Source organism: Argopecten irradians, chromosome 2 (assembly GCF_041381155.1).
Source record: "Argopecten irradians isolate NY chromosome 2, Ai_NY, whole genome shotgun sequence".
Classification (NCBI taxonomy): domain Eukaryota; kingdom Metazoa; phylum Mollusca; class Bivalvia; order Pectinida; family Pectinidae; genus Argopecten; species Argopecten irradians.
Window position 1 is genome coordinate 26,370,765 of NC_091135.1, and position 21,734 is coordinate 26,392,498.

The window sequence follows — 21,734 nt, forward strand, 5'->3', positions numbered from 1 at the left end:
ATAGTACACTGCTTAAAGGTCAATTGGCTCTCGAAAAAAATAATATGTCGATAGTAAGCCTGATATAGATTACAAATTCTAAACCGTAGCTCACCACTCTAAAAATAGCTCTACACACGTAACAATCACAATAATTAAAACGTCGTCTCTATGGATGTGTACATAACACACTGAATTTGGATTTATTTAAATTTGAAAACTGTCGCTTCAAATTTTCTTTTAAATGTCGTTTTCAAATGTAATTTCAACAAAGCTTATGCTTATGCATTTACTGATTCTGATAGATGCGTGCATGTACCTGGTTGCAATATTGTAGACCCTTAGACAGATAATGATAGAGCTACAATTAGTTCCCATTACTGCTAGTGGAGCTATTAGAATTTAAAAAAAAAGTCTCTTTGCATCTTTGCATGTATGTTTTTGAACCAGTTTTATGGTAAAATGATTATATATGACTAAGCATAAAATAATTGGAAACCTACAACATTCGGCAGTGCTCTCCACTAGCAGACCTAGCAGACCAGGTACCTTTTTGTACCGGATTGGAAAACATGGCAGGCTAGGTACGTACAAGCAATAACCATCTGTAATAGTTTGGATATTTCTAGATATGACACGTACGTCAGAAGTATTTATGAAAAGTGCCGTTCATAGATCAGTGAACAACAAAAAACGCCAATTATTTCTTAAATATACCCTATATACTAAGGTCGTTCATACACCAATGAACTACAATAAATACCAATTATTATTAAATATACTCTATATCCCGCGAGTGAATTTGAGGACGTTGATAATTATTCTACCCTGTGATCTGCAGGGATGCTTCTATACACAGGAGGGATGTTTGTATGACAATAGTGGGCAATCTAATACGAGCTCTGATCAGCTAGATTTTCACAACAACATGGAAGGGTGAGCTGCAGGCCAGTCTGTTTCAAGAAGGTGTGGCGCAAGAAGTTTCGCGATATTCTTGAGTTTTACTTTGATCAGTAAGGCCTAACGCTTAAAGAATTGATTGAATTGACTGTAAGCGTCCCGTATTGAAACATCACATTAATTCCGAATTTTAGAGGTTTTCAAACGAATCAGAAGAGGAACTGTAGGCAAACAAACACAGGTAGGTCTACTATACTGTACTGTTTACAAACTTTACTGTTACGATTATAAGTATAAAAGATATGACGGTAGGATTAACCTGTACTGATATCTTTAGCATTGTCTATGGCGATCAACGTACATGTAACAGTAGATACAGTAACGAATAGGAGTTAAAGTCTCACACGCTCATCTCTCAAAGCGCATTGTCGCACTGTCGTATGGCGCGGTCGCCAAAGCGTCAATGCATAACCAAAATCAGCCATCAAATTTTGATATGAACTATTCCATGACACAGTAAGAGTTGTCCCATATAGGTAGGTGAAGATATTGTAGTTTATTATCAGGTTAGCATTTGCTGTTTCGTTTGAAAAATGATGCCCCTTTTAATATGTAAATGAATGATGATATGTATGAAAAAGTATAATAAAAGCAATAACAGCAATACATGTACATACTTAAACTACATATTAATACTTTTAATGATAGATGATATTGTTTTGCAAGGAGGAGCGTATACCAGAGGGGAGTAGTGTTCCAACATTCCTCACATCCAGATTATTATCTGAGCCTGATCCCTGATACCCCCATCGCCCCAACCCCATCGAAGGTGTATACCCCCATAAGGGGTTATCCCCGAGCCCCCTTAGTCCACCCTTCCCGCATGGTTAGGGGTAGTGAAGAGGGTATTTAGTTCATCTTTCGTGTCCCTATGAATAAACGTGTACATGTATATTGAATTACATTTTAACCACTCAACAAGATAATATCTTTAAAACTTTCTGTTGTGCTACATACTGCACAGCGTTTAGACAGATGATAACCAATGGACCGCCAGGTGGAGGCATAACAGGACGCTGCTTTGACGTCATCGCATTCATCAAATCGTCGAAAATCACTATATCATTATGTTGCAGAGGACTTCTTCGGATAACATTATTAGATCCGCTTCATTAGGAAATTATTGCTTCAACACAAGAAAGGGTAGTTCTTTTTCTATTTTCCCGAATGAAGGCAATAGTTCACAAGATGTACAATACACGTTATTGCGACTTCTTTCTGACCAATACTCATACCACCTCACGTAGCTCCGGACACGGCACAACTCGGAAGTCGTAAGTTGGTGACTTCTATACATGTTATTTCTGGCGCTTTATCTGCCATGTTCGCTGTAGACTTCATAATTCACAATTCGATGGTTTGGCGTGTTTTCTCATATGTCTGTTGTCTCCGTTGTACTTTCTTTGCGTGTCCGGTTAACCAACAGTCGTGTCCGTGTAAGTAACATCCATGAATTTGGTAGACGGTCTTTGATTCTGGGTCGTAACCGTCCCCGAGGTAAGGACCAAGCTTTTCCTTGCCGTTGGTTTTCTTGTAAAGGATGTGCTTGGCTTCGTTCAGGTTAAGATAATTCATCCAGTGGTAGGTTTCCAAACAATGGTCAGTATACTATGGCTTGGATTGGTGAACTGCACGCCGTCTAACAAAGGCACCCAACACCAACATATGTTGTCCTATCGCCCACAAAAAAAAAAAAAGAAAAAGAAAAAAGAGTGCGTTAGCGTCAAATCCAAGTTTTTTCTGACAGAGCCCTCCATCTCCGATTTTGGATTTACCCTTGATTACCCGATGGTGCATGATGGATGGACAGCCTATGATGCTGTTTTCGATGGTGTCGTGCAAGTCTTTGTTTTTCTTGCCAACTAAACAAAATTCTGTCCTTGCCTGCAGGACTCGGCGAAACAAAAGTATGCCACACCCGGAACTTTCTCTGTCGTCTTGAATACATCGGTCTTGTGCTAGAAATAAAGTTTTCAATAATTGTTCTACGGCCGTCAAAAACGGTCCTACGTCGGAATTGTTGTACCATACCAAGAAATCTGATATCTTGGCCTTTCAAACTGCCATAAAAGGCCTGTATCGGAGTAGCGAAATGAATTCAGGCTTGATAGCAATGTCCAGCCTTTGTAAGGAAAGAATCATTTCCGTTCTTCAACTTCGTATTCCGTCTATGCATATTAGAGAGTTACGGGTAGGTATCGATTGTTACGTTCTTACTTTGTAAGCACGTCGTTTTCTCCGAAAAGTATGATGTTACGCTCGCAAGCGCATGACGTTACAATCAATACCTACTCTGTAATATGCAATTACAGAATTAGACGTTCCGGGAGTTCGGTAATTTGCGATACATGTATAGGCATTGTACTTTTTATGGGGGATGATGATTTTCCGTATCCAGTTGCAGATGAGATGGCAGTCAAATTAAAAAGTCATGATTGGAAGAATTAAATCTTGTATCCATACTTGTGTCATGTAGCTTTTCAGTTTGTGTCTCAGACGGGCTAGCATCTTCATTAAATTCTGATTATTTTCTTCTCAACCGTCTCTTTTGTCGCTTCATTTCCTGTTCAATGTCTTGTATGATGCTTCCCAATTTTCTCAAGCTATCTCCTTTGCTAGAGGATGTGTTCCAACGTGTTCGTCAGTAATTGGTTATTGTCGGTATAATTAAGAAACGGGTACGTTACTGTACAAACTTACACTGATCGGAACATGACGCCGCGGTCTTTGAACTTTTTCTGTAGCGTCTATAGAGTAACTCGATGTCGTATTCTGTATTTACATATTGCAGGGTTATCTGCTCTTGCGGGTATGTATTGATTGTGGCGTCATGTGTTTGCGAGTGTAACGTCATAGTTTTCGGAGAAAACGACGTGAATTGCGCTCACAAAATAATGACGTAACAATCGATACCTACCCGCAAGGGATCTAACTCTGTAATATGCAAAGACGGAATACGATAAACCAAGGAAGCACAACGTCATCTGTATCAAATCCTTCCACTTCCTCTTCAAAGCTGGTTTCGGGTTAACTGTAAAATCCCTCGGTATTTAGTCTTGTCTTTACACGTGTGATGGCACCGTTGGAGTTTGAAAGCTGCAGACCATATTAACCAATAGGTCTCACATGTGTACTTTTTGGCTTTCATGTAAAAATCCTTGATATAGATACACGTGGTTCTCGTGCAGGGGTCCATTTCGTGTCTGCGTATAACTTCAGTGACAACGTCGAGTTTTCGCAAGCAAATCGGAGGTCTTTTATTTTATAAATAAATAATTGAAATCGAGGATTAAAAAAGGGGGAAGGACTCTAATAGGGACATGGGCCCATAATAGGTCGAATACGGTAAGTATGCACTTAAATATATATTTATATACATGTATATTTACTCTGTCGTATTTATAACCTGAGAGATACGATACAATAACTTATAATATGTCTTGCCGAAAGTATTGTTGATAATGTAACCGAAGTGTTTGTTTTCACTTGTTTATGCACAGACTAAGTTCAACCATCTGGAACACTGGGCAATATTTAGAGTACCCCTATAAATGATAGGTGTATTCCTATACATGGTTCGTTACGAAATGTGCCGATAAAGTTTGTGAGATATTTTGGGACACGATAGAAAGTTAAAAGATCATACCTTGATGAACGATAATTAAATCAATCGTTATGAATAAAGTCTTTGCATATACATAGGGACACGACGGGTGAGCTAGCTCCTAATCATCTTGTAATGGGGTAATAGCCATAACCTTACCCCAGCGGGGATACCTTTATCCTTCGGGATACTCCATCAGTGGTACATGTATATCCCCTTGACAATTTTCGTTAGTTACGTTTTTACGAATTCGTTATTTTTGTGTGTTCTTGTCACGCAATTTGACTGACGTTTGTCGATTGCATATATAAATAGCGTAATAAGTATTTAGTTTAGAGAAGCTCAGTGGTTAATATAAAATCTAAAGGGGCTCCGAGGACAGATCTAAAAGATAATTTAACAGGTAGATATTGAAGCCAGTTGTTCCTGCGACGGTAACGCGAGTCCTCTGTACGTGAGTATCCACGTAGATATAGCATATGAGTATTCTAAGGTTTGCATTATGGCTACTGGCGGTGACAGCGAGTGGGTGATTAGGTTGACAGCCCCACCCAGTTCTTCTTCTAAGTTTGATGGTAGATAAGGTGACGATTATGTTCGCTCTTTGGAAAGGCAGATTTAGTTCCTGGTGTTTGGCGAATGAGATAGGGGAAGAGAGGAAGGCTGGGAAATAAGATATTTGTACTTAACCAATCCATGACTGATACAATCGGCACTGTGAAGGGTGCGATATCGGGTTTGTCATCACATAATGTCGTCCCATCATATGTGGAGGAGCGTTTTGTCTCATATAGGTGTCTATCATGGAACTTGAATCATTAGGGTCATGTTTGAAGTATAGATACAAAATCTGGTATTCGAGGGCAAATTGAGTGTGGAAAGATGTAAAGATGCACATCCTTTATCTCAAATCCATGATTATCTTGACTGGTTATCTGGTGCCACTGTCCTCTCAGTGTTGGACTTAACGTCAGGATATTGGCAGGTGGAGATGGATTCCTGTGATAATGAAAATAAAAAGTACAAAACAGGAACAATTTTTACCAGTTCAAAGTATTACCATTTGGTTTGGCAAACTCTTCTTCCACATTTAAGATGCTAATGAAGTGTACTTCGACATCACTATTCAAAGTAAAACTGTTGAAGAGCATATTTAAACTCATGGTGAGGTATTTGCTTGTTTGCGTAAGTCGGGGTTCATACTTAAGCCGTGTAAGTGCCAGTTTTTCCAAACAGAATTGATTTTTTTTCAAGGAGCACAAGCAGTCAGGAAATCCAGATCCTCCATGGAAATGTAAGAGAAGTCATTGATTATCCAGCTCCAATTGCTTCTTCTGGAGTTATGTAATTTCTAGAGTTTTGTAGGTTACTATAGAAAGTTCAGTAAGGGTTATGCTACAAAGTATACACCTCTCATATATTTGTGACTCAAGGATGCAAAGTTCAATTGGATTTCGGAATGTCAAGATGTTTTTTTATTCCTTCAGGCAAGCATTTTATCATCTCCAATTGAAGCTTTTTGGCAGTTTTGGCACAACAGGCTTACAAGGGTTTAAAGTGCAAGTGATATGATATGGTAGCAAGAGTCTAGGGAAAACAGAGAAGAAGTGGGGAACATATGGCCGGTAAATTGTGTTAGCAGATAAACATTTTCGAACGTATTTATATGTAAAGTACTTCAGTATTTTCACTTATCACAAGTCCTTGTTGAATCTAATGGATTTAAAAGGGGAACATGATCCCACGGGTCGGCGAGAGAGGTGGTCTTTCGATTTAAGCATGTAATTTCAAGATAGAACACAGGGATGGATATCGCCATTGCAATGCAGATATACTGTTCCTGAGGTATGTAAAGGGAAAGTTGAGAGTTATGATACATGCAGTAACGTACGGACAGGTGGAGCGATGTGCACCCAACTCATAGTTGGGGTGATCATGGAGCCATTAGAAACAGTGATCCTCCAATACTGAAAGGATTTCTTCGACTCCAAATTGACTTACCGGTAGCTGTTAGTGAATCCCAGTGATGTATTGGGAGTCAATACAACCAGGCGATGCTTGGTTTTGTAAAGGCGATTGGAGGTTTAAAGAAGTAGTAGTTTGCAGCTTTTTGTGTCTCCAAGTATGAAATATTAAATTCTACCATTTGCTCACTACAACAAGCAAACGGCAGGTTATCTGGGTTTTGACAGTAGCTGGAGTACGGCAGAGGTTTTATTGGTTCTGGGGTGATGTAAAGGTTCTGGGCACAGGTGTTCGTTTCTAATATAAACATAAGTATAATACTGGGTCAAGGTCTATAACTCGGCCGGCCATATAACAGTACCCAATTTCAGAAAAAGTATGATTATTAACCAACCGTATAGGATATGATAATAGGAATACTCTCAATCGACAGCCAGATAATTTATCTTTAATTTGGTATATGATACAATATATATCATGCCGTATAAATGTCACTAGGTATCCAGAAACATCGGAAAACAGCCAGATTTCAACTGGTCGGACACTGTGGTGTCCTCCGATAAACACGCCAGGACTTTAATGCGTAGCTCAAAAACCACTGCATGCCAACACTTCAGCGTCATAAGAATGAAAGTTTGGTAGAAAACAAACTTACCGGTTAGTAAATCCATGGATAAATACCATCCATTTGCCTAACGTAGCCCTTTGAAATTTCCGATTGAAAAATTTATGTCTCTAGCCGCCATGTAAGTATGTGTGCAGTAGATTTGTTTTGTCGGCGTTGATTGGCTCTCGAAAATTAATTGACCAATCAACGCCGAGAAAACAAATGTACTACACACATATCAACATGACGGCTAGAGACACACATTTTTTCAATCGGAAATTTCAAAAGGCTGTATTGAGCAAATGGATGGTATATAGATAAACACTAACATTCCGGCAAGTTTGTTTTTTACCAAACTTTAATTCCTATGAAGCTGAAATGTTGACATGCAGTGGTTTTTGAGCTACCCATTAGAGCCCTGGCGTGTTTATCGGAGGACACCACAGTGTCCGACCAGTTGAAATCTGGCTGTTTTCCGATGTTTCTGGATACCTAGTGACATTTATACGGCGTGATTTATATTGTATCATATACCAAATTAAAGATAAATTATCTGGCTGTCTATTGAGAGTATTCCTATTATCATATTCTATACGGTTGGATAATAATCATACTTTTTCTGAAATTGGGTAGTGTTATATGGCCGGCCGAGTTATAGACCTTGACCCAGTATTATACTTATACTTATATTAGAAACGAGCACCTGTGGTTCTGGGGTGATGTAAAGGTTCTAGGGTGATGTAAAGGTTCTGGGGTGATGTAAAGGTTCTGGGGTAATGTAAAGGTTCTGGGGTGATGTAAAGGTTCTGGGGTGATGTAAAGGTTCTTGAGTGATGTAAAAGCACAGTGTGCGTAACGTATGAACAACAAAGGAACACTGCCGACGGCATGTTCACGCCTTTCCTTCATTAATTTACCAATATAATGTCCGAAGGTAGACTTCGCTATCAGTATACCGAATTAGTGGATGGTATATCATTTAGTTGAGCTCCGGATTCGTTGTCCCGATCTTATCACCCACGTATAAGAGTAGTGCAGCAAAATGAAGATAATGTTATGGAACGTCAAAGACAAGAAGTTGACGTTTGGGACAGCTTTGATACAAGGGAGGGGGGAGGAAAGACTGGATTAGGTATATATTATAGTTCGGTTGTTGTACACAGATTGTATATAACTTTGTAGGTCATAAGTATTTTAATCTTATAAGTAGTGGGTCTTACATGACACTTTTAGAAGTAACTGTATGCTATAATTACTGTTGGTTGACATTGACGCTGTGCTTGCGGCCCGTGTCCATTCCTAGTTTGTAGATAGGTTATGGGGTGAACAACAATTTGTATAGGTGGAAATGTTAGGTCATTTGAATAGGGTAGTTGGTGTTCAAATTAGAGGGCTTCTCCGAGGGCACAACCGGAAGAGGAAGAGGTAGGTAGATATTTGAGTCAGTTATTCCTGTGACGGAGACGCGAGTGGACGCTACAGGAACTCTTATACACTTGAGTACCTACGTAAATATAGCATGTGGGCATTCCAGGCTTTGCATATATATATTGACGAATGTTGACGAATTGACTTCTATTTTTTTCAGGAATCTTTCTTGGGTAGTAGTGCTTTAACCGAGCTGAGTGAAAACAGAGGCCTTGGGATACATTTGACAATTTATGAGTAGCAAACGTAAGTAAAATCAAAATATGGTCTATGTGTAGGCACCAATGATAGCACGTTTACATCATAATACATATCATGTTCGAGTTAGTTTTACAGAGTTCCGTCACATTGTCCCTCTCATTTTGTTATTACGTTCCCTCTGACTCTTTCATGTATGATAACGAACAAATTGGCTTCAATTCGCGCAAGGTTTCTGGAAAAATGTCATTATGACGTTTTTAGAGGCTATCTCTCATATTGGTTCGGAAGGAGACACGACGTTTTGTTCACATAGATCACGTGCTTTGTTGAACAAATCAAATTTATTTATTAATTGAATTGTTGAATGAGGTATTATAATCAAATAAACTAACCATTTATGGTTTCCATCGCTAAGAAAATACATGAATACACTAAATCTATCTCCCTCATCATGAAATTTTTCGCATATTTTGTCAAACACAAATACGAAAGTGAACCATAAAGAATACAGGTACAACCCATCACTTTTATTCAATTTGTATCAGATGTATTGAATTTTAACCAATATTTATCTGTTCTATTTATTTCAGAGTTTTAAGTAACGAAAACCGCAGCGATGCCACATGAAAAGGATCACATCAATATCGTTGTTATTGGACACGTGGATTCAGGGAAATCTACAACCGCCGGTTACATGGTCTATAAATTAGGTGGCATTGACAAGAGGACCATAGAAGAGTTTGAAAAGGAAAGTGCTGAGGTAGGTAAACGGCAATTATCTCATTCTTATTAAAAATATACACGACATAAACGACTTGATTTGTTTGTGAGTGTCACAATCACAGAGAAACCCCTATAAAGCCAGCTTTTGTGCGCATGTTTCTTGCAACTACTGTAATACTAAAGTGAAAAGTCGGGCAAAGGAAGGCTAAAGTCGGTAAAAATAGTGTTAATATGTCCACTATATTTTCTTATGGAATGAAAAAAATAACTTACCGTCAAAATCGCTCTGCATGCGAAAAATTTATTTCTATTATAGGAATCCTTAAACGTCCTCACGACTGGGTATGTCTGTGTTGACATTTCTTCGCAGCCTCGCTTTCAAAGAATAAAATCTCAGAACTATGCTAATTTACACGGAGTTTTTCCATAATTTGAATGGTCAAACGTAAGACAACGTAAGCGGAACTTTTATATGTACGGACTTTTGGAAGGCCAATGTACGCCAATGAACGCAATCAACTGGTTTTCATTGCCCGACTAATCACTTTTAAGAGTTCTAATCAATAGTAAATATGTCGATTCTTAAAAATCCATAGTTTTGCAGGAGCATACTTAACTGGCAATCGGCAATAATTATAATGAGAAGGGTTTTCAATCATTCTATATTTGTTTACTGTTTCAGATGGGAAAGGGTTCTTTCAAATACGCCTGGGTCTTTGACAAGCACAAGGCTGAAAGGGAACGTGGCATCTCTATTGATTTAAATCAGCGGCCCCTTGCAACGAATAAATATCATGTAACGATCTTAGATGCCCCTGGCCATAGGGATTACATCAAAAATATGATCACAGGTACATAATGGTAGTATATATTAGGACACTATTGTTTACGATAAGTATAATCTTTGATCACAGGTAAAATCTCTGATTACAATATGTATATATTATGATCACGGGTACAATATCTAGTTACAATAAGTATATCCTATGATCACAAATACAATCTCTGGTTACATAGAGAATACGCGGTTAACAGTATCTTACAATACAAGGTTTATTTTGGTGCTCGACACGGAAAGCCTAGATGACTCGGCAAAGCCTCGTCTTCTCGGCTTTCCTAAGTCTCGCAGCAAAATAAACCTTGTACTGTAAGATACTAACCGTGTATTCTGTTTATCCTGCAACCATTATGGCATTCAAAACAAAAGCAAATTGACAGTTCCTTACTTTGTTTCGCTCGAAGCGAGACGCTTCTTTGATGCGGAGGTAAAGATTCATTCACTTAACCGAATGATATGGAACGCCATAGCTGTCTCATATGGTTCAAATATACTATATGAATTTGTGTTCTCATTATATTGTATGGTTTTATCATTATATAATTAATTTTCTCTGTTACAGGCTTTCTGATTGGTCTATTCATTTTTTTTCATTCCACGATGAAAAAAAAAATCCTAGAATGGCGCGGAATTCCCGACGTTATCATGACGTCACAATAGAAACATTGACGTTGCGTATTGATCTGGAAAAAATAATCCCTTGGAAAAAATCAATGGAATCGTACGTGTTGATGTATTTCATTTTATAAAGTAGCGTGGGAAATTGATTATAAGTATTGAAGTCACTATTTTTTAATTTCATCGGGGTATGAAATAAATTGTGTTTGCAAACTTTTTTGTGTGAATCCGCGTAGCGGATTCACACAGTTTGCAAACAAAATTTATTTCATTCCCCAATGAAATTAAAAAATAGTGACTTCAATGCTTAAATGATTTGATCTTATCAATATATGGTATCATTTTATCTATATTTGATTTGATTTGACCAATATATCATTTGCTCCTATCACTATTTTATTTTCATTTGTCATGGTATTATTGTCTTTTATCATTATATCAATCGATGTTATCACAATTTGATTTGGTGACACATATTTTTTATTTACATCTACCATTGTTTTATTTGGTGTTATTATTGTATTATTTTCATTTATCGTTATATTATTTGATTTCATCTTTATTTGATTTGCTTTCATCCAGTATAACCATATAATTGAAAAGTATAACCATACAATGGAAAAGTATAACCATATAATGGAAAAGTATAACCATACAATGGAAAAGTATAACCATATAATGGAAAAGTATAACCATACAATGGAAAAGTATAACCATATAATGGAAAATTATAACCATACAATGGAAAAGTATCACCATATAATGGAAAATTATAACCATACAATGGAAAAGTATCACCACATAATGGAAAAGTATCACCATATAATGGAAAAGTATCACCATACAATGGAAAAGTATAACCATGCAATGGAAAAGTATAACCATGCAATGGAAAAGTATAACCATACAATGGAAAAGTATAACCATATAATGGAAAAGTATAACCATATAATGGGAAAGTATAAAGATATAACGTATCTATGGAATAAAATAATGATGTTTGGGAATAATGTAAAGTAGAATCATACAATGGTAAAATCAAATCAAATAAAGATGAAATCAAATCAAATAAAGATTAAATCAAATAATATAACGATAAATGAAAATAATACAATGATAACACCAAATAAAACAATGATAGATGTAAATCATATAAATATGTCACCAAATCAAATAATGGTGAAATCGATTGATATAATGATACAAGCAAATAATCCCATGACAAATGAAAATAAAACAATAGTAAAAACAAATGATACATTGATCATATCAAATCAAATATAGATAAAATGATACCATATATTGATAAGATCAAATCATATAATATAACGAAAACACAAATTCATATAGTATATTTGAATCATACGAGACAGCTATGGCTTTCCATACAATATAATGAGAACACAAATTCATATAGTATATTTGAACCATATGAGACAGCTATGGCGTTCCATAGAATGAGAGTGTACTCCTTTTTACTACCGTGGGAAATAAATAAGCGCATTCACAAACAGTAACCGTAATTCTATTCAGTGTGATATATCACTGAAAGGAAATAAAACACTCAAATAACTATAAATACCCATTAAAAAATTACCTAACAATACATACCTTTGTCATGAGCCAAGAAAAAGACGACACCGCCATTCGAGATTTTCGATATCGTAAAAATGACGTCATTTCAGTGAATGTGACGTCACGTTTTAGCGGGGCTGAATGACGTTTCATTCACCGGAAGGTTCAAATTTTGGGTCAAGTTAGAAAAAGTTCCATCAGATATGGAACAAATTCACGTGATCGTATTGACGGATAATTCATATCGTATTGATAAAGCAGAGGTTTATCCGGCAGTAGTTATCGGTCAGTATGTGGGACAGTTGTAGGATAAAATAAGTATATCCTATGATCAAAGGTACAATATCTAGTTACAATAAGTATATCCTATGATCACAAGTACAATCTAAGGTTACAATATCTATATCCTCTGATCACAGGTACAATATCTAGTTACAATAAGTATATCCTATGATCACAAGTACAATCTAAGGTTACATATTAAGGTTACAATATGTATATCCTCTGATCACAGGTACATAAGTATATCCTATGATCACAAGTACAATTTAAGGTTACAATATGTATATCCTCTGATCACAGGTACTAATATATATGATTACAATCTAATACAATATGTATATTCTATGATCCAGGTACAATCTCTTGTTACAGTAAGTATCCTATGATCACATGTAGAAACTCTAGTTACAATAAGTATATCCTATGATCACAAGTACAATCTAAGGTTACAATATGTATATCCTATGATCAAGTGCAATATCTAGTTACAATATGTATATCCTATGATCACAGGTACAATATATCTAGTTACAATAAGAATATCCTATGATCACAAGTACAATTTGGTTATAATAAGTATATCCTGTGATCACAAATACAATCTCTGGTTACAATAAGTATACCCTATGATCACAGGTAGAAACTCTAATTACAATATGTATATTCTATAATCACAAGTACAACCTAAGGCTACAATAAGTATACACTATGATCATGGGTACAATCTCTGGTTACAATATGTATTTTCTATGATTACAAATACTATCTCTAGTTATAATAGTTATATCATATGATCACAAGTACAATCTCTGGTTACAATAAGTATATCCTCTGATCACAGGTACAATTTCTTGTTACAGTAAGAATATCCTATGATCACAGGTAGAAACTCTAGTTACAATAAGTATATACTATAATCACAAGTACAATCTAAGGTTACAATATGTATATCCTATGATCACAGGTACAATTTCTGGTTACAATAAGTATACACTATGATCACAAGTGTACTATGTTTCCTGGTATTGATACAAACTATTGAATACTGAGATTTAGAATATAAATCAAATAATATACATAGCTAACTTTAGTATGCAACAGTATTTCGTTCGAACACAATAATTATTTAGTTTGAACACAATAGTTATTTAGTTTGAACGCATTAATTATTTCGTTCCCATGCAATAGTATTTCGTTCGAATATAATAATTATTTCCTTCTCATGTAATAAAAGGAACCTCTCAAGCTAGCTGTGCAATACTCATGGTTTCCGCTGCAGTAGACGAATTTGAAGCAGGTCTCTCAAAAAATGGCCAGACTACAGAGCACGCGATTCTGGCTTATACCCTGGGGATAAGGCAATTGATCGTCTGTGTTAATAAAATGGACATGACGGAGCCGAAATATTCTGAGGTAGGTGTTGTTTGGTGGGTGTTAACTAACGTATCCCGCCGCCTCGTCCTGATGGAGCAATTTTTGTCAATTATGCAATATAAATGTTTGTTTGTTTAATTAATTAATGTCCAATTAACAGCCAGGGTCATGCAAGGACGGCCTTACCATGTATGCGGCGTGTTGTGTGTGTGAGTGTGCGGTGTGTGTGAGTGTGAAGTGCGCGGTGTGTGGTTTGGGTGACTGCGGTATATTCGTGCTGTGTCTTCTTGTATAGTGGAACTATTGCCCTTTTTATAGTGCTATATCACTGAAGCATGCCGCCGAAAGACACTAAGCAACTCACCCCACCCGGTCACATAATACTGACAACGGCGAACCAGTCGTCCCATCGTATGTGTTTTACTGATGGGGATTCTGGTTTTCAAATACAAATATAATTAACCAGTATCAATAAATATTTTTTTCAAGTCAACGTTTTTATATCATATGATAAAAACACTACTCTCATCACTTGAAACTAATAATTAATAATGTTAATGAATAAATAAAAACGTGCGTGTTAATGTGCTAGTGTTTTTGCTGGCCTCTTTTAGATAGTGTCCCCGTGACAAAAATATATAAATATTAACAAATTGTTGCCTTTTGCATAATTTTACCTATTTTGAGCTTATAGATGTCATAATATCTTCAAATATACACTCCCAACAACGAGTGAAAGTGCTCTTAAATTGTCCCTCTGCTGCCAATCTCTCCTCCAATCCTGATAAAATAAAGATGGGTTTCTCACATGACAATTTTATGTATAGATTATAAATAGTCCGCTAAGCCTGCCTAAATTATTAGACTTTTTTACTAATATATAGTCAGCTCGCGATACCTCTTAAAACGTGAAATCGTAGGACAGATTTGGTCTACGCTACTTCAGTGGCATATTTCTAATGCATCGTGCATTCTATGCCGGGAAAACTTACCTATTCATTGGTTCTGATGTACTCCACTTCCCCATGCTTTATCCCATTTATGAAATAAATTGTGACTGACTGCCGGTTTATATATCAACCAAATGTGTAATCGGCGGTCATTATAAATGTGTAAAATAGAAGTATCTCGGAAGTATTTCATTATGCAAAGTTGTTTAATTTCATAAATAGGATGTAACATGACAGTGGTGGGATTTTGCGTCATATTCGTCACATGGAAACTACAGTAAAACAGCCATTTCTATATTAAGAATGTCTTTTTTTTCTGGTATGAAACACTGAAATTTTGAAGGAAACGAAAAAAGCCACTAGGGAACGATTTCATTACGGATCTTATACATAAAAATGGTGTGCAATATGCAGGAAAATGATTACTATTATCAATATTTCTGGGATTATACATATATCTGCAAAGGAATCACAAAGTTATTCAAGTGCAAAAATAATGTGATGCAAGGGAAATTATTGTCAAAAGGATCCAATGTATACTTCTTGCTGGAATGTGTCTGTTATAGTAAAGTGCTTGGACATATGTTTTGAATTTGTCATCATTTTGGATTCTTTAAATGTATGCAGACAGCCACTTGAATTTACTATGTACCTGTTAAGTAGCATATATTTGAAAATTTATTTAAATTGTATATCTTGTTCATCGTTCATTTAAATCGCTATTAAAACCACCTCAAAATTGGACAGCTATGTGGGTAAATATTGGCCTGTCAAAGGTACTAATTAGACAGCGACAGGTGAAATTTACGATTTCTACTCGATGTTGTACTCGAATCAAAATGGTTGGCATTACAGCAATATTTTTACGAAAAATATGATAATGATCATTCTAATAAATTGTATAAATCTTCTGCACAATAATGTGATTTCCTTTATTTGAATAATAGTAATATACCGATATTTGATAACCGCGTAAACCCTTTAATTTTGTCTGTTTCAGGCTAGGTATGACAAAATTAAAGACGAAGTCTTATCCTTTCTCAAAACAGTAGGATTCAAGCCTAAAAAGATCACATTCATTCCGATATCTGGATGGCATGGCGATAACTTGTTGTGCGACAGTGTCAACATGCCCTGGTGTAAGGGTATGACCCTTTTGAATGCTATAGATGCATTGTCGGTCCCAAAACGTGAAGAGGGGAAGGCCCTCCGTCTGCCCCTACAAGACGTCTATGATATTGGAGGTAAGACCACGTGATCTGATAACTTACAAAAATAAAGTAGTTTGGAAATCTAGACCGAGGTTTCATTTTTCGCACAATGCATCCTGAACTATCCATTGATACCAGAGAATTCAATGAGTCGGTTGTTTTATCAAATCAATACTAGTATGGATTGCTGCTACTGGTACACTTAGGCGTGATAATACTTTGAGGCAATATGTAATAACTCTTAATAGTGGGGCAGATAAGTGCATATTTAGTGCACATTATGATAAAAGCATGAAACTTTTTTTGGTCTCTGGGCCATCGTGAATTAGCCATATGACGTCACTGCCGGCCATTTGCCAATATGCCCGCCAAAAACACTTTAAACTCCATTTCAGATCAATTGTAGGTCTTTTTATGATTTTTTTGGCCTTAATCCTTCTCAAACAATGTTTAAATGATTGAATAAATTATTGACTCTATTATTTTTTAAAGATATTATTCATCGACATTTTCTGATGATGTCAATGGCAGCCATTTTCCAAGATGGCCGCCAACATTGATTAAAACCTCGTAATAGATTGATTTTTAGAGGATTTATTCATTTTTTAAACCTGTTCCTTCATTAATGATACTAAACTGTTGAAAATGAATTAATAACACTTAAGTTTCTAAATAAAAAGAATTTACAGACATTAATACGCCGTCACTGGCGGCCAATTTTTCAAGATGGCCGCCAAAAACACTTAAAAACCCCATTTCAGATTAATTGTAAAACCTCATTTCAGATTTATTGTAACCTTTTTTTCTGAAATTTTTCGCCCTTAAACCTTCTCCACTAATGTTTAAATGACTGAATGAATTTTTGCCTTATTATTTTTAAATGTAGTATTAAGTGACATTTTCTGATGACGTCAATGGCGGCAATTCTCCAAGATGGCCGCCAACATCGATTAAACCCCGGAATAGATTGATTTTTTAGAGGATTTACTCATTTTTAAAGGGACAATTCAGTCTGAGAGAACATTGAAATGTGTTCATATATCGGAAAACCCAGTTCTAATTGAAATGAGATCAGTCAGTTTTACTGTGATATGCCTGAAAAGCCCATGGTGGTGAAATGCGTGTGAAATGTTCTAACAAGCTCGCTGTCCGTCATTACACATTGTGGTCGAACATCTTGTATGCCGAACCCTGTCCCTTTCTCGTAGAGTAATGCTACTTTTGTCTAGAACTGCTCAAATCGCTCTGACAGTAGTGTGTTTACCTTATAAGGGAAATTGTCTTGCCTAAAAATTCCTTTTATCACCTCCACTATGGTTTTGTAGTTCATTTGTTTAACGTGCATGACTTTGGGTCGGATATGGGTACAGCATACATTTGTACCTGCTTAATCGTATTGATCAACGATTTGTAATTACAACGGTATCAATTAAAATACTAAACAATGACGTGGAATTTGTCAATATTTTATGTTATATGTTTCATAATAAATGTAGAACAGTTTATTATGCCATATTTTGCTTCCTGGTTATGTAAAAGAATTATCCTGAGTGAATTGTTCCTTTAAATATTTGTTCCTCCGTAAATGATACTAAAATGATACTAAAATGTTGAATATGAATTAATCAACATTTTGTTTCTAAATAAAAAGAATTTACAGACATAAATACGCCGACATTTTCCAAAATGGCCACCAAAAACACTTATATAGCCCATTTCAGAATGTAATTGTAAGTCTTTTTTTCACCGTTGATCCTTCTCAAACAATGTTTATATGATTAAATTATTTATTGACTTTATTATTTAAAAGGATGTATTTAGCGACAATTTCTGATGACGTCAATGGAAGCCATTTTCCAAGATGGCCGCCAACATTGATTTAAACCCCTGATTGATTTTTAGAGAATTTCCAGTTTTTTTTTCTTACTAAAATGTTGAAAATAAATCCTTGCAGAACACTAGGACTAGTAGCGATTTATAGAATTAACCTCTATTTCCCCTATTGGGCCCCGCCCCTCCTGCCCCCGGGGGGTCAGAGCAAAAATTTATACAAACTATGTTTCTCTATCCCAAAGGACGTTTCAGACCAAATTCGGTTTCAATCCATGCAGAACACTAGGACTAGTAGCGATTGATAGGATTAACCTCTATTTCCCCTATTGGGCCACGCCCCTCCTGCCCCCCGGGGGTCAGAGCAAAAATTTATACAAACTATGTTTCTCTATCTCAAAGGATGTTTCTGGCCAAATTTGGTTAGAATCCATGCAGAACTCTGAGACTAGTAGCGATTTAAAGGAAATGTTGACGGACGGACGACGGACGCCGCGCCATGACATAAGCTCACCGGCCCTTCGGGCTAAAAATAATTATGACAGCTTTTTCAAACAGTTTCGTCTCCAGTCAAAGGTCGCTTGGACGTGACCCCTAATGGGATGTTGTCAAATCCTCTTACAAAACGTTGTGATGATAAAGGATCTGTATTTTAATCGGATCGATTAGTATATATCATAGTTTGATTCCTTTGGGTTCCAGAACATTCTCGAATTGTTCTGGAGTTAATTATTTCCCCACCCTTTTGAGTGATTAGAGTCACATAACCACCATTGTATTGCCTAGACAAAACTTTTTCATCTACATTGTTATAATACTAATATTATGTTGATGTGAAGAGGGAGAGAACTATTCTTTGCAAAATGCAATTTGCAGTTTAATTAAAGTATTATAAAGACTTGTATGCTATTTTGACTTAGTCCTATTGGCATACCTGAAAAACAACTGAATAGAAAAATATACGGCCAATTTGCCCTTTAATGCGACAAATGGTTTAGACGGTAAATGCTCAATAATTTGACAAAACAAATCGGCCAAAAAACAATCATTAATATGGCAATTTTAGCGGCATATTGTAAAATAGCAGTCAATGCCTTTATATTAAATTTCCCTGAAGTACTTTTGTCAAAATAATTATTTGAAATGTATTCAATTACTTATTAAATGTTCAAACATCATTTGAGAAAGAAATAAGTTCGATAGGCTTAAAAGAAAAAAGGAAAACGGTCAGTACTTTGGGCAGAAAAAGACAGCATTTCATTCATTCATATATGAAATTTGAATTAATAAAATGAAAAAATCAGAACCATTGATCTATAATGAGGCTTTTGAAAAGTTTTGGCGGCCATCTTGGAAAATGACATTATTGACGTCAAACTGATATAAAATTTCTTTAAATCTATTAATTTTCAAAAAAATAGTGTCGCAAATGTTTTACTTTTCATTCATACATGAAATTGAAATTAATAAAACGAAAATATCAGAAAAATTGTTTACAATTGATAATCTATAATGATGTTTTTGAAAAAAAAAATTGGCGGCCATCTTGGAAAATGACAACTAATGACGTCAAATAGATATAACATTTTTTTTAAATCCTATTTCTTTATTTCAATTAGTGTTGCAAATATTTCATTTTTTTTCATACTTCAATTAGGGATGTAGAAAATGAAAAATGAATAAAATTCGCTTGCCATTGATCTATAATGAGGTTTTGAAAAAAACTTTGCGGCCATCTTGGAAAATGGCGCCCAATGACGTCAGATTGATATAAAATTTCTTTAACTTCTATCAATTTAAAAAAAATAATGTCGCAAATGTTTTATTTTTCATTCATACATCAATTAAAAATGAATAAAGGGAAACAATCAGAAAATTGCTTTTATTGATCTAAATTGAGGTATTTGAATAATTTGGCCGCCATCTTGGAAAATGGCCGCCAGTGACGTCATAAGGCTAAATCGCGATGGCCCAGAGGCCAAAAAGTTTCCTTTTGGCCTAAACTTCATTTGTGCCAAGTTTCATGCTTTTATCATAATGTGCACAATTTGGCCATATTTCTGCACTTATCTGCTCCATAAAGTTAAATCCCTAATATACAGCATACAAACTACCTCCCTGGCAATTTCTATTTTATTCATCATAAACTAATTATTCACAATAAAGTATTAACAATGGTTCCCTCCAGGTATCGGAACAGTCCCTGTTGGAACGGTTGATACAGGTGTTATCAAAGCAGGAATGACTGTCACATTTGCACCCAAGAATATTTCAGGGGTAGTCAAGTTTATGGAGAAGTACCACGATAGCCTATCTAATGCTTGTCCCGGTGACTGTGTGGGATTTCACGTGACGAACGTTCCCAAAACGGAGATAAGACGAGGCTACGTTGCAGGAGATGCTAAAAGAGACCCACCAAAGGCTGCTGAAAGTTTTGAGGCTCAAGTAAGTATAAATTGGGCATGAGTTATTGAGTAATTGTTTACTGCGGAATGTGTGTCACGGTGTAGTCCGGTAAAGTGTAAACAGATGTGTGGTCTGGTAAAGTGTAAAAATGTATGTGGTCTGGTAAAGTGTAAACAGGTGTGTGGTGTGGTACAGTGTAAACAGGTATGTGGTGTGGTACAGTGTAAACAGGTGTGGTCAAGTACAGTGTAAACAGGTGTGTGGTCTGGTAAAGTGTAAACAGATGTGTGGTCTGGTAAAGTGTAAACAGGTATGTGGTCTGGTAAAGTGTAAACAGGTGTGTGGTGTGTTACAGTGTAAAAACGTGTGTGGTCTGCTACAGTGTAAACAGGTGTGTGGTCTGGTACAGTGTAAACAGGTGTGTGGTCTGGTACAGTGTAAACAGGTATAGTGTGGTCTGGTAAAGTGTAAACAGGTGTGTGGTGTGGTACAGTGTAAACAGGTATGTGGTCTGGTATAGTGTAAATAGGTGTGTGGTCTGGTACAGTGTAAACAGGTGTGTTGTCTGGTACAGTGTAAACAGGTATGTGGTGTGGTACAGTGTAAACAGGTGTGTGGTGGGTGGGTGTAACAATGTTAACGTATGTGATCTGGTATAGTGAAAAACAGATGCGTGGTCTGGTAGTGTAAACAGGTGTGTGGTCTGGTAAAGTATACAAGATTTGTTGTCTGGTACAGTGTAAACAGATGTGTGGTCTGGTACAGTGTAAACAGGTGTGTGGTCTGGTACAAGTTAACATGTGTGTGATCTAGTATAGTGAAAACAGATGCGTGGTCTGGTACAGTGTAAACAGGTGTGTGGTCTGGTAAAGTATACAAGGTTTGTGGTCTGGTACAGTGTAAACAGGTGTGTGGGCTGGTACAGTGTAAACAGGTGTGTGGTGTAGTACAGTGTAAACAGGTGTGTGGTCTGGTACAGTGTAAACAGGTGTGTGGTCTGGTACAGTGTAAACAAGGTGTGTGGTGTGGTACAGTGTAAACAGGTGTGTGGTCTGGTACAGTGTAAAAACAGTGTGTGGTGGTACAGTGTAAACAGGGTGTGTGGTCTGGTACATAAACATGAGTGTGTGGTCTGGTACAGTGTAAACAGGTGTGTGGTCAGGTACAATGTAAACAGGTGTGT

The 21,734-nt window shown here is 36.3% G+C and overlaps 1 protein-coding gene across 1 annotated transcript; it reads left to right on the top strand.

Annotated features, from left to right (window-relative positions):
• Nucleotides 1–4,951: 4,951 nt before the first annotated feature.
• Nucleotides 4,952–20,611, top strand: LOC138316554 (elongation factor 1-alpha-like). Its single transcript, XM_069258234.1, has 7 exons — nucleotides 4,952–4,997; nucleotides 8,704–8,789; nucleotides 9,335–9,504; nucleotides 10,150–10,318; nucleotides 14,015–14,193; nucleotides 16,105–16,348; nucleotides 20,334–20,611. The coding sequence occupies exons 3-7, from the start codon at nucleotides 9,361–9,363 to the stop codon at nucleotides 20,609–20,611; spliced, it is 1,014 nt and encodes a 337-aa protein (XP_069114335.1). The 5' UTR covers nucleotides 4,952–4,997; nucleotides 8,704–8,789; nucleotides 9,335–9,360.
• Nucleotides 20,612–21,734: the final 1,123 nt, after the last annotated feature.

Bases quoted from the DNA above. Each gene is read 5' to 3' on its own strand.
- LOC138316554 (XM_069258234.1), top strand. From the start codon at position 9,361: ATGCCACATGAAAAGGATCACATCAATATCGTTGTTATTGGACACGTG. The intron at 14,194-16,104 runs GTAGGTGTTGTT...TGTCTGTTTCAG, and splicing joins CGGAGCCGAAATATTCTGAG to GCTAGGTATGACAAAATTAA. The intron at 16,349-20,333 runs GTAAGACCACGT...GGTTCCCTCCAG, and splicing joins AGACGTCTATGATATTGGAG to GTATCGGAACAGTCCCTGTT.